This window comes from Podarcis bocagei, assembly GCF_964188305.1.
Source record: "Podarcis bocagei genome assembly, chromosome: 3".
In the NCBI taxonomy this organism is placed as follows: Eukaryota; Metazoa; Chordata; class Lepidosauria; order Squamata; family Lacertidae; genus Podarcis; species Podarcis bocagei.
The window spans coordinates 111357931-111372069 of record NC_138127.1 but is presented as its reverse complement, the minus strand read 5'-3'; the positions used below and the strand labels follow the sequence as shown (position 1 = coordinate 111372069).

General features: G+C 49.3%; 1 protein-coding gene across 6 annotated transcripts in view; it reads right to left on the bottom strand.

Annotated features, from left to right (window-relative positions):
- DTNB (dystrobrevin beta) overlaps positions 1-14139 on the bottom strand; it is a 103380-nt gene that overhangs the window by 36847 nt on the left and 52394 nt on the right. For all 6 annotated transcript variants that reach the window (XM_081188608.1, XM_081188607.1, XM_081188610.1 and 3 more), the window contains exon 10: positions 2672-2749. In XM_081188608.1, the coding sequence (XP_081044734.1) occupies positions 2672-2749 (78 nt within the window). The remainder of the gene's footprint in view (positions 1-2671; positions 2750-14139) is intronic.

Below are 14139 nucleotides of genomic sequence, written 5' to 3'. Positions count from 1 at the left end.
GGACAAAAGCAATGCAAGCCAATGACTCCCCCCCCCCTGATGAACTTCAGGGTGGCAGAGGAACAAGCTCCCAAAAGCCGGTGTCCCCCCAAGCGAAGAGGCTTGAATTAAAGGTTCAGAAAGGGAAAACCAAAATGACCAAGCGAAATGAAGCATCCGCCCCATGAGGAAAAGTTACAACTTTGCGAGCTCTTGGGGAGAGAGAAAAGGTGAGTAAGGGGGGGGGGGCATTGCAGAGGTAAATAAAATTGTGAATGGCATTGAGAAAATGGAAAGAGTGTTTCTCCCTCTTTCATAAGACTAGAACTCGTGGGTCAGATTGTGAGAAAGGCAGTTCAAAGGCTTTTTCAGCATCTAAAGAAACTCACTGCTATCTGTTTATCTCCACACTTTTCAAAATATCCAGTAACATTCAGCACTGGTCTCACATTATCCCTCAGTTGCCTTGTGGGTAGAAATCCTGTCTGATCTTCATGTGTTACATTTCTCAAGACTGTTTTAAGTCTCCTTGCCCAAATGGTTTCTCCCTCTCTCGTAAGACAGAGCAGGATGCCCGAGGCTCCGCTACCGGTTTTCTGGTCCTGGAGTAGAAAAGGCCATGACCTGTCTTTGTGCCCCCCACTCTGGAGCAACACGGTCGTAACCAGGGCTTGTAACACTCACCGTGACATCACTTTACGGGCAGAGCAAACACAAAGCGAGCTGCTGGATGCGTTATGGTCTGGCTAGACTCCCGTTTACGAGGCCGTGGGCTCCAGCTCCACCCCAACTCAGGTTGCGTCTGTGGAAGGAGGCTGTGCTTTGCTCACAAGGCGGCATATCTCAGCAGGCCTCCCTCTGGCCCAGATCAAAAGAGACAGAGGCATGTGGGCATCAGAGCTTCAAGGCTTCTAATAAAATGTGCAATTGGGCAGAGGAGGCAAGGAGAATCCGGACCCTCTTGTCTGGAAATGTCAGAAAAGCAGCCTGTGATATATGGGAAGGGGGCAGCTGCAGAGGAACACGCGGGAGAGAGGAAGAAGGAGAAGAAACTTGCTCCACCAACACATTCCTCCACCTGAATCCTGAAAGAGACAGCAGGAAACCTACACGAAACAGAGAGCTCAGGAGCTGCTTGAATGTTCAAGTGTGTGCTTCTTACAGAACATTCTCGTTCCTCAACCCTGGAGGTGAAAACTGCAAAACTGATGTGAGAACATGGCACAGGCAGGGCAAGTCGGTGGAGGACTGCTGAAGGCATAGCTGCTTAGCAAGAGCCGCTCTGGCAGGGACAGGTGCCTCTCGCTTCCTCTGACCCCGACTGGGTGGCTTTGAAAGAGGATGGGGCAAATTCATGGAGGGTAATGGTTCCTCATGGCTACTAGCGATAGTGGCTAGGCTTGGCAGCGATGCTGGAAACCAGAGGAGAGGAGAGCAGCCTTCAGCCACGTGCGAGCCCTCTGAGAGCGCCAAACGATGTGTGCCTTAGCTTAGGGCCAGTTCTGGCTTGGTCCTGCCAGGCTTGTGCCCTCTCTGATGTTGCCCAATTGCAGCTGCTCCTGCGCCTTCTCTTCCTGACTCTGCCGCCTCCTCCAGGCACGGAGAAGCTGGAGCAGTGGAAGATGGAGATGTTACTCCCAGAGCCAGCCCCTTCCTAGAGCTCCAGATAATGCCCACTCGAGAGCGTTGCCTGGTCAGTAGGTTCCCCTCTTTCTTTTCCTTTCCACTGTGCCCTTAAGAAGTCTTCAAAGCCAGCTCAAACCCAATGGGAGAATGGTCCCTGCTTAGTCTAAGGTAGCTCCCTGGGCCAGGTAAGAGACAAGCACCGCTCATCCCAGTCAGGATAATCCTTCTACAATTATAATTAGTACCTCTGGTACCTCTGGATGCGAACGGGATCCATTCTGGAGGCCCGTTCGCATCCTGAAGCGAACGCAACGTGCATCTGCACGTGTCGCGATTCGCCGCTTCCGCGCATGCGTGTGACGTCATTTTGAGCGTCTGCGCATGCGCGAGCGGCAAAACCCAGAAGTAATGCACTCAGTTACTTCTGGGTTGCCGCAGGACCCGACCCGAAAATACTCATCCTGAAGCTACTTCAACCCGAGCTATGACTACATTAAACTCACTTAAGGGACAAGATCAAAACAAACGTAGCCTTTACATGCATGAGACAAAAAGGAGAGAAAACTAATGATTAAAAAACAAGCGAAAGGAACTTAAAAAGAAGACTCAAATTCATCTTTGCCTAAGAAAGAAGGGAAGCTCTTCAGAGAGTCAATGGGGAACGCCAAATCAGATCTCTCCAGCCATCAGTTGTGGTTTTATCCTCCTCAGTTGCCTCCTGACGTTTGGGAAATGAACTTATTTCAGGTTCTGCACAGCGGGTCATGGGGGTGGGGGAAGGAATTCAGACCTGAAGGGTGGTGTTTTGGGTGGGGAGAGAGAGAAGGGCTGGTCCCAGCTGGCAGGGAACCCCAGTGCCTCCTCCAGGTGGAGAGAAATGGATCAAATGCACTGTGGGGGGAAACCTCAAGCATGAGACACCACCAGGAATCAAACCTGGTTTTAGCAATATCCAGAACGCTCAGAGCAGGAGCTGCATCTCTGCTCCTTCATCAGCCACCTTCTCTCTGCAGTGCCCTCAGAGGAGCCCCCCATCTCCCACCCCTCACAGAGTGCACATCCCTACCTTTTCGTTGGAGTCGGGGCTCCGGAGGACATGTGGGTCACCATGGCATCATTCATGTTCGCGAGGGGCCGTGAAGGGCTGAAACAGAAAGGTTTTATGGTGGGTTATGGCCAAAGACCAAGAGGTGGTGCAGGGCTGGAGGAAAACCAACCACGGACTCTTCGGGGGCAGCAGCTGGCTGGAGACTCTGCCCCCCCCCCACTTCCTTTTTTGTGGTATAATTTTTTATTAGATTTTCCAAACATTTTCACAATGATCCTCATTTCAAATAATTGCATTGTTTCATAAACTGACTTCCCACTCCCACCTCCGCAGTGTTTGTACTCAAATCTTTTCTACTGCATCTGTCAGAAAAAAGTTTCTCTATTTACCAACATTTTACCATTTTCCGCTTCTGGCTCAAATCCTGCCTGCGATTTCATTTGACTATAACATTTTTTTTAAGTAGTCCATTCTTCTTCAATTATAAAATTCTTCACAGTGTTATAAACTTCTGTCATGTTGCCTCTGACTCCCCTTTTCTCTAACCTAAGAAGTCCCAGGCGCTGCAACTTTTCCTGACAGGGGAGCTGCTGTCTCCCCTGGGTCATCTCGGTGGGCCTTTTCCGAACCTTTTCCAACTCTACAATCTCCTTTGGGAGGTGAGCTGAATCATAGACTAAGTGTGGCTGAATCATAGACTGGTATAACGGCAGGGTGATGTTGGCAGTCCAATTTTCAATTCCTTTCCTAATGATCCTTTGTATGGCGCTCGCCTTTTCCACAGATGCCACACACTGGGGCGACATCTTCATCAATCTACCGTATTTTTCGCTCCATAAGACGCACTTTCCCCCTCCTAAAAAGTAAGGGAGAATGTGTGTGCTTCTTATGGCGCGAATGCAGGCGGGAGGCTCTGTTCAGCACTCCCTTTAAAGAGCCGCGTGGAGCGTGTGTGCGGCTCTTCGTGGCTTTTCCCTAAGGAGGGAGAAGGGCTGCCCTTGGCCTTAGCCACGCACAGCCTCTCCTGGGCAGGGGATGAAGGTTCCCTTTGCCCGGGAGAGGCTGTGCGCGGCTATCCCATAAGCCAGGACAGCAAGCGGGATTGCTGCGCAGCGATCCCGCTTGCTGTCCTGGCTTCTGGGATTCGGAATATATTTTTTTCTTGTTTTCCTCTTCCAATAACTAGGTGCGTCTTATGGTCTGGTGCGTCTTAAAGAGCAAAAAATATGGTATCTGTTACAACCGCCTTTCATTTCAGCAGCTTGGAGGCAGCTCGCAAACAAACAAAAGCCAACTGTGAAATGACGAGAATACAACCGAGTGCCTTCTACCTTGCTATAATTTGTGTGCAAGCTGTCCCTGGCAGTGCCAGTCATTCAAGTGCTCAACAAACACACATGCCAAGTCCTGTCCTGCATTTTACCAGCTGCATATTATCAGCTTCCCAGCTGCACAATTCTTTTCCCGATTCCACAGTTTGGGTCCAGCTGCATACTACCAAAAAGCAACGACAAAATCCCTGCCGTCAGCAGACCAAGCCTCTCTCTGCTCCCTCTGTTAGGCAACTCAGCAAATTCCTCCTGTTCAGTCCAGTTCCTCTCGAAGTTTCACAGGCCAGTCGCTACCTTGTGCAAGGGAGAGAGGGAAGCACAGCTGTTTGCAGAGTGAGTAGCCAGGTGCAGAAGTTCACTTGCCCTTCTGGGACTGGAGTAAGGACATCCGAAGAGGCTGCTGGATCAGGCCAAAGACCCACCTAGTCCAGCACTCTCTTCTCACAGAGGCCAACCAGTTGCATCCATGAAAAGTTTGCAAGCGGGACCTGAGCAGCATAAGAGCATCCTTCTTCCATCCTGTGGTTTCCACCAAACACACAAGGCTCAGAACATTCAATAGGCAACCAGAAACCTGCTTGTCTGCAGCTGCCTCAAGCTGTCACCCAGCAAAGCTTGAAATAATAATAATAATAATAATAATAATAATAATAATAATAATAATAATACTTTTATTGTCAATGTACAACCTATGTACAACTGTTAACAGAGAAATCTGAGGGCTCCCTTGGACAAAAACCAAGGACACCAGATATGACATCATGGTTACACCATGAAAGGGGAGGTCTGGTGGCAGTAATCTGAGCATCCTGGACCCTGCCCCATGGTTCCCCTGGCCCTCCATCAAACACCCATCAAGTGGAACAAAAAAGATGAAACCAGAGGCCTTTCTCCTGGGCGTGGTCGGCCAATTGGTGCCAAAGAAGGATAGAACTTTCTTTATGTATGCCACAACAGCAGCAAGAATACTCATCGCGAAGTATTGGAAGACACAAGATCTACCCACCCGGGAAGAATGGCAGATGAAGGTGATGGACTACATGGAACTGGCGGAAATGACTGGCAGAATCCGAGGCCAGGGAGAAGAGTCGGTGGAAGAAGATTGGAAGAAATTTAAAGACTATTTACAGAAATACTGCAAAATTAATGAATGTTAGAATGATGTCAGAATGAAGTTAAGTGGTTTTAGCAGCACTGTTACAAAGGAGTATGTAAAAATGGTTTGTTAACAGGTGAGAATCTAAAGTTACAATATATTAAGTTAAAGGATTAGGATAAAAACAAAGAGGGAAAGGATTTGCTGAATTAACTAACTGAACTGGAATACAAAAAAGGGAGGTGTGAGGAGGTCAGGGAAACAAGTAAATGAAAGACAAGACATGGAAAGATTGATTTGTTTTTAAGTGTTTTTATTTTTCTGTATTTTGTATTTTATTTATTTTTCTTTTTCTTTTTTTGTAACCTTTTCTGAAACTTTAATAAATATCATTTAAAAAACAACAACAAGTGTAACAAAAAAGATATTTACATTTCTCTGTTTCCCAGCCAAGTTCATCACTCCCTTTTGTCTTCATCTGGGTTTGTTATTTCTGGAATGGCTACCTGTCTGGCACTCAGGTGTCAGGAGGCCAGGGATTATCACTCAGGCAGAGGGGCTGCTGAGCAGCTGAGCTCACATGTCTATAGGAATTTCTGAAGTTTCCCCGTGAGCCAGTACATAGACACATTGATCAGTGAATTCTTACATTTGGTATCGTGCAGCAGAGGCCCTTTGAATAGATAGGAAGAAACTGTGAGGAAGTGTTTTGTGGGGACAAATCACAAAAGTGATTGTGCTGATTTTGGTAGTGGGCTGCATGTGCAGGATATCTGCTGGAGGGGCAACCCCCCCCAACCTATGCATAAATTCCTGCAACACTATGAAATTAACCGAACCTCCCCACCACCCCAAACACTCAATCTCGTTGCACTCTGTGTGCTTGTCAAACAACATCCTTCTCTTCCCCCACCCCAGTGGTCCCCAAGGTCTGCAAGAATCCCAGGCAGCAGGGAGAAAGCCCTTCTTCCGCAGGCTAGACCCTCTCGCTGTCCCACATCTCTTGATGAAGCAACTGCACTAAGGGCAGCAGAATTAAAAAAAAAAAAAAACAGGGAGGGGGGCAATGTGCTTTTGTACTCTGCTGCCTTCAATTTCCAATTTGTAGCAAAATAATGCTGCTGTGGTGTAGGGAAGGATGGGTGTGGGTGTGTGGAGGAATTATTTCCTTGCTCCAGTTGGTACGGGGGCCTATAAAAATGAAAACATAGTCAAAAGGGGGCTGTGTCACACACTTATCACTAAGCCCCTGCCTCTGCCCCATGGAAGGGTACAAAGACTAATCTGTCTGCGATGGCCTGGGACTCAAACTCGGAACCGGAGGAGTCTCAGTCTGCACCGGATCCTTTGCCTCAGGCATCATCTGAATCAAGTCTGGGGCCTGATCCTGAAGAGCCCCAGTCTGCACAGGTTCCCCTGCAGCAAACACCAGCTGGGCCGAGTCAGGGGCCTGATCCTGCCCTGGCTCCAGATGCGGGGATTCCCTCGTTGCCTCCAGCTGGGCCATCACTTACAGCTGCTCCACTACCGGTTGGGTCAGGGGAGGCTGAGGCGGCCCCTGGGTCTAGTAACCCACCAACGTCTCCCGAGCTGCAGAGACTGAGGTCTGAGAGAAGGAGAGACCTGAGTACTCGCAGGAGGAGTGCTCGCCTTTGGGCAAAACAGGGAGGTGAGTCGCCGGGGGATCAGGACCGGCTGCTACCCCAACAAAGATAAAAGGCTGTCAGACCCCGCCCCAGTTTGTGGGAGCAATGTTTGCCAGAACCTGCCTGTCATCCTGTGCCTGCCCTTGCCCGGATTCCTGCCTTGGCCTGTCATAGAATCATAGAATCATAGAATCATAGAGTTGGAAGAGACCACAAGGGCCATCGAGTCCAACCCCCTGCCAAGCAGGAAACACCATCAGAGCACTCCTGACATATGGTTGTCAAGCCTCTGCTTAAAGACCTCCAAAGTAGGAGACTCCACCACACTCCTTGGCAGCAAATTCCACTGTCGAACAGCTCTTACTGTCAGGAAGTTCTTCCTAATGTTTAGGTGGAATCTTCTTTCTTGTAGTTTGGATCCATTGCTCCGTGTCCGCTTCTCTGGAGCAGCAGAAAACAACCTTTCTCCCTCCTCTATGTGACATCCTTTTATATATTTGAACATGGCTATCATATCACCCCTTAACCTCCTCTTCTCCAGGCTAAACATGCCCAGCTCCCTTAGCCGTTCCTCATAAGGCATCGTTTCCAGGCCTTTGACCATTTTGGTTGCCCTCCTCTGGACACGTTCCAGTTTGTCAGTGTCCTTCTTGAATTGTGGTGCCCAGAACTGGACACAGTACTCCAGGTGTGGTCTGACCAGAGCAGAATACAGTGGCACTATTACTTCCCTTGATCTAGATGCTATACTCCTATTGATGCAGCCCAGAATTGCATTGGCTTTTTTAGCTGCCGCGTCACACTGTTGGCTCATGTCAAGTTTGTGGTCAACCAAGACTCCTAGATCCTTTTCACATGTACTGCTCTCAAGCCAGGTGTCACCCATCTTGTATTTGTGCCTCTCATTTTTTTTGCCCAAGTGCAATACTTTACATTTCTCCCTGTTAAAATTCATCTTGTTTGTTTTGGCCCAGTTCTCTAATCTGTCAAGGTCGTTTTGAAGTGTGATCCTGTCCTCTGGGGTGTTAGCCACCCCTCCCAGTTTGGTGTCATCTGCAAATTTGATCAGGATGCCCTTGAGTCCATCATCCAAGTCGTTGATAAAGATGTTAAATAAGACCGGGCCCAAGACAGAACCCTGTGGCACCCCACTAGTCACTCTTCTCCAGGATGAAGAGGAACCATTGATGAGCACCCTTTGGGTTCGGTCAGTCAGCCAGTTACAAATCCACTGAGTGGTAGCAGAGTCAAGACCGCATTTTACCAGCTTCTTTACAAGAATATCATGGGGCACCTTGTCAAATGCCTTACTGAAATCAAGGTAGGCTATATCCACTGAGTTCCCTTCATCTACCAGGCTTGTAATTCTGTCAAAAAATGAGATCAGGTTAGTCTGACATGACTTATTTTTCAGAAATCCATGCTGACTATTGGTGATCACAGCATTCCTTTCTAGGTGCTCACAGACTGTTTGCTTAATGATCTGCTCCAGAATCTTCCCTGCTATTGATGTCAGACTGACTGGGCGGTAATTATTTGGGTCCTCTCTTTTCCCCTTTTTGAAAATAGGGACAACATTTGCCCTCCTCCAGTCTGCCGGGACTTCGCCTGTTCTCCAGGATTTCTCGAAGATGACTGCCAGTGGTTCTGAGATCACATCTGCCAGTTCTTTTAATACTCTTGGATGCAGTTCATCTGGCCCTGGAGACTTGAATACATCTAAACTAGCCAAATATTCTTGTACTGTCTCCTTAGTTATTCTGGGCTGTGTTTCCTTTGCTGAATCATTTGCTCCAAATTCTTCAGGTCGGGCATTGTTTTCTTTATCGGAGAAGACTGAGGCAAAGAAGGCATTGAGGAGTTCAGCCCTTTCTGTGTCCCCTGTTTGCATTTCACCATCTTCTCCTCTGAGTGACCCCACTGTTTCTTTGTTCTTCCTTTTGCTACGAACATACCCATAAAAGCCTTTTTTGTTGCTTTTAACCTCTCTAGCAAGCCTGAGTTCATTCTGTGCTTTAGCTTTTCTGACTTTGTGTCTACACGTGCTGGCTATTTGTTTGAATTCCTCTTTGGTGGTTTCCCCCCTTTTCCATTTTTTGTACACATCCTTTTTTAATCTTAATTCAGTTAAAAGTTCTTTAGATAGCCACCCTGGCTTCTTTAGGCACCTTCCATGTTTCCGTCTCATTGGTATTGCCTGACGTTGTGCTTTTACTATCTCCCTCTTAACAAACTCCCAGCCATCATGAACTCCCTTTCCTTTTAGTATTGCTGTCCATGGGATCTCACCCAGCACTTCCCTAAGTTTTATGAAGTCGGCTTTCTTAAAGTCAAGAAATTGAGTCCTAGTATGCTTGGCTGCTCCTTTCCGCTGTATAGTAAACTTCAGAAGAGCATGATCACTCGCGCCTAATGATCCTTCCACTTCTACCCCACTAACCAGGTCATCAACATTGGTTAGGACCAGATCTAAAATGGCTGTTCCTCTTGTTGCTTCTCCCACTTTCTGGACAATGAAGTTGTCTGCAAGGCCAGTGAGGAATCTGTTTGACCTTATGCTCTTGGCTGAGTTTGACGTCCAACAAATATCCGGGTAATTGAAGTCCCCCATTACTACTATCTCCCTTCCTTTTGCATGCTTGGCCATCTGTTCCAGGAAGGCATCATCTATGTCCTCCGTTTGGCTTGGGGATCTATAGTAAACTCCCACAATGAGGTCTCTGTTATTCTTCTCTCCCTTAATTTTGACCCAAATGCTCTCACATTGGCTTTGAGGTTCTAAATCTTGGATCTCTTCACAGGTATACACATCCCTGACATATAACGCCACTCCTCCTCCTTTCTTGTCTGGTCTGTTTCTCTGAAATAGATTGTATCCCCCCATTATTACATTCCAATCGTAGGACTTATCCCACCAGGTTTCAGTGATGCCTATTATGTCATATTTAGTTTGCTGTACCAAGAGCTCAAGCTCATCTTGTTTATTTCCCATGCTTTGCGCATTAGTGTACAGACATTGAAGTCCATTAATCATTCCCCCGTGTCTCTTATTTAAGGATTTTTTCCTCGGACTGTCTCTCAGCAGAACCTTTGGATTCTGGACCGGACCTGGACTGCGTTTCACGGGTTACCCCCGGGCCCAGCACACCGTCAAAGATTCTTTCCTTGGACTTTTTAAAGCAGAGGTTGGATGGCCATCTGTCACGAATGTTTTAGTTGAGATTCCTGCATTTTAGGGGGTTGGACTAAATGACCCTTGGGGTCCCTTCCAGCTCTACAGTTCTATGATTCGATGAGAGTGCAACTGGCTGCTTGACTGAGCTGAACAGCAGGACCCCTCAGCCAGCAGCAGCCTTGAGAAGAGAACAGAAGAGCAGCCAGGCCTCTGAGCGACGGCTCCGTCTGTCCGTCCAGATTATCAAGCCTACTTCAAGTTTGCCCTGGTATGGCAGCGAAGGTGCCCACACACAGAACCCAGTGTTGGATGACACTGCTGCCAAGAGGTTAGAAATTGGTGCTGGATATTTCTAACACAAAAAAAAAGAAAATGAAAAGGAGGAGAGAGAAAGAGATTAGAGAAAAGAAAGCCCATGGAACACTGCACTCAGGGCAGTTTTTAGTAACCCGGAGGCAGCAAATTTTGGTGGGGAGGGGAGGGAAAACCAGTTTTTTTCTTTTTCCTCCCGTTTCAGCTTCCCTTGCCCAGCTCAGTGGTGGCAGCACTCCTCCTGACCTCATTTCTGTCTCAAAGGATGAGAGGAGGCAAACAGCACTTTTGCGTTTCCAGAGGCAACTTCCTTTTGCTCTTTGCAGAGATGTCAGAGACACCCAAAGACTCCACAGGACAAAACTGGGCCGGATCCCTCACCGCCGGTGGCTCTGCTCACTGGGCCAGAACAGCACCAGGCAAGAAGATGGCAAGATGACAGAGGCTTTCTGCGCCTCCCGTTGCCACAGTCTCAAAGCACGCGGTGGCATTTCCCTCCTGAATTAGTCGGGGCGTGAATTATACAGAAAGCTCTGGCGGCAGAGGCAAAACTGAGCACGCTGTTCCAGGGAGGGGAGGCGGGAACAGATCAAAAGTGGGTGCACTTGCAAACAGGAGCAGAACAGGCGCATGCAGGCTAATGCAACCCTTGGCTGCAGGACCAGGAGAGTGCCCGGTGCCAGGAAGCAACAATTCGCCTCTCTGCTCTGCACTCACGATGGCACCAAGCCACTCAGGGTGAACAGACTGCTTCATTCTCCATCACAGCAAGTCACGTGGCTTTCCTGCTCAAACCCTGATATCGCAAATGGTCCTTGCACTGTAGCGCAAGAGCGCCCCTCCAGGTGGCAACAGGGGCAATGGGTTCGAGTCATGATCCCTGAGAAGAAGCCCTGGACAGGGTGGTCGGATCTGCATGAGGGCTGGGAGGAGGAGCTTGAGGAGCTGCTGGTTGGTGGCCCTGCAGAGGGACCCAGCAGGTTATGGGAGGCTGTATGCGGGCCTTGAGAAATGTTAAAAATAACAATATCAACAATAGTTTATACCCCACACATCTGGCTGGGTTTCCCCAGCCACTCTGGGCAGATCCCAACAGAACATTAAGAACACAATAAAACATCAAACGTTAAAAGCTTCCCTAAACAAGGCTGCCTTCAGATGTCTTCTAAAAGTCAGATAGTTGTTTATTTCCTTGACATCTGATGGGAGGCTTTCCACAGGGCGGGCGCCACCACTGAGAAGGCCCTCTACCTGATTCCCTGTAACTTGGCTTCTCGCAGGGAGTGAACTGCCAGAAGGCCCTTGGAGCTGGACCTCAGTGTCCGGGCAGAACGATGGGGGTGGGGACGCTCCTTCAGGTATACAGGACCGAGGCCATTTAGGGCTTTCAAGGTCAGCACCAACACTTTGTCTTGTGCTCGGAAACGTACTGGGAGACAATGTAGGTCTTTCAAGACCGGTGTTATGTGGTCCCAGTCCCCAGTCTGGCTGCCGCATTGTGGATTAGTTGTAGTTTCCTGGTCACCTTCAAAGGTAGCCCCACGTAGAGCGCATTGCGGTAGTCCAAGCAGGAGATAACCAGAGCATGCACCACTCTGGCCAGACAGTCCGCAGGCAGGGAGGGTCTCATCCTGCGTACCAGATGGAGCTGGTAGACAGCCGCCCTGGACACAGAATTGACCTGCGCCTCCATGGACAGCTGTGAGTCCAAAATGACTCCCAGGCTGAGCACCTGCATTGCGGGGTTGGACTAGATGACCCCTGGGGGTTCTCTTCCAGCTCTGTGAAGGGGTCACAGTGGGCAAGGAATCCAAGCCAAGGGAGGGACCCAGTGGGTTGCTGCCATGTCATCCCTCCCTGGTCCTTCCTACTGTCTGAGGTGCTCAGTGCCAGCCTTGCCTCCAGCCATGGGGGCCCCTCCCATACCACCAGAGCCTGCCCCTCCACCAGTCTCCATTGCCAAGTCTCCACCCACTCGGGAGGCATCAGGCACCCAGGCTGGATTCAACCCTGCGCTTGCCTAGGAGACGGAGGTGCTTACGTGAGCAGGCAGCTCAGGCCCACACACCTGAAGGAGTTCCCGTCTGCTTGCCCCATCCAAATAAACGTCCCACTTGCTGCGCGGAAGTTGCCCCCACCCCTTTGAAAGGGGAGCCTGGGGGGAGCGTGTCCCTTGACCGGCCAATGTCCTAGCACCTGTTGTGCCATCAAACACTTGCCTGCCTCACTTGCAGAATCACTGCCGAGTCAGGAGGGAGCCCAGGGGTCATCTAGGCATTGGCTGCCCTGCCAATCGCTATGGGGCACGGAAACAGGCAGTGGGTCAGCAGAGCCCCCAGACAGAGCCCCAAGGCCATTCTGCATCTCATACGTTGGGGGGTTCTATATCTGTGCAATGCACAGACACATGCACCCCACAAAAACACAGCCTAAGGGTGAAGTCACTTACGAGACTCTTTCCAGGAAATAAGAGCAACCTCATTTCAAGAAATTATTACATTCTGCTTTATATTAATTGCTGCTGCCTTTATTAATGCTTTTACATTTCTGAGGAGTGTGCATTATGTTTTTCAAATGGCAACCTTTTATTTTATTTATTTTATTTTTATTTTTGCGCACAGGCTTGAAGGGGCATCTGTGCCCTAAATCAGGTAACAAACATATAAAACTTGGGTCAAATTTGGAAACCACCTTGGTGCCCTGGACTCCCCAGGTGTCATAGTGGCTGTTTCCCCAGATTCATTCCTTTCCCAAAACTTCTGTTAGCCCAGCTGAAGGGGAGGGGGGAGGAGAGAGAGACATGGCTGTGGACCCCCCCCCCCCGTAATATCAGGGAGGGAGAAGGCTGCTGCCCCTTATCCAAGCAATCAGCCAGGAGGAGAGCACAGACTCCCCACTCCACCCTAAAGGGCCTGGATCATGGCCTCTGCCACTCAGCCTGGGCAGAGGCACTCCATCCATCTTTAGGGAACAGAGCAAAAGCCGTTTTGAGAGTCACATATGTCAGCCTCCCTTTTGATGGAACTCACCAGACTAGCTATATTTCATCGGAAAAGGGTGGCCGGGAGACTCTAGCTTCCAATTAAAAAAAGAGCAGAAATCCAACCTGAAAAGGGAGCATCAAAAAGGTGAGCAAATGCTAATCTACATTAATTAGAACAATGCCACTCAAAACAGCGTGTTCTGGTGCTAAAACTTCTCCGTCAGCTTTATAAAATGCTCACGTTTTTTTCTGGGGAGGGGGAAAAACATCAGTTCAGGGGTGGAGAGAAGAAGAGCTTTCATGCACGAGAGGGTCTGGTACAGAAAAAGGCATCAGGAACCACAGAGGAGTGTTTAGATGTCATCGCTAGAGCAATTCTTCAGAGATCAATGGCAAACGTTAAGATAAATCTAGACACCTTCAGGCTCCAGGAGTTCTTTCTGTCGGCCCCTGAACTTGCACGGGCCGCAGTTTCCGATGTCTCTCCTCCCGCCCGGCACCCAGAACCCTTCCTGCTAAAGAGGCCACTTCGCAAAGGACCTTTGCTCTCGAAGCATCTCAAGGAGGTCTGGAGAACGACAGCTGCCCAGGAAGCAGCTGCCCCTTGCCCTGCTGTCGAAGGAGCCTCCTTCGAAGGCACCAGGCGAGGGAGCGCCAGAAAGCTGCCTCGTCCTTTGCGCCTACAACCCCCTCCCACCCCACAACAAAGAACCACAAAGAACTGCTGGAAAAGGTTGTTTCTTTTCATCCGCCGGCTTCTGAGAAGTTCACTCGGCCAGGGAAAGGGCTCCCTGCAGCGCCGCGAACAAGTGCATGCAAAAGCCCTAAAGCAGCAAGAGAGAGAGAGAGAGAAGCAAAGACAGCAAACCTTCGCTGCTGGAGAGCAAGTGCCTCTGCCTTCCTTTGCCAAAGAGGCATCCAAAGAGGGCAGCAGCCGTGGCCC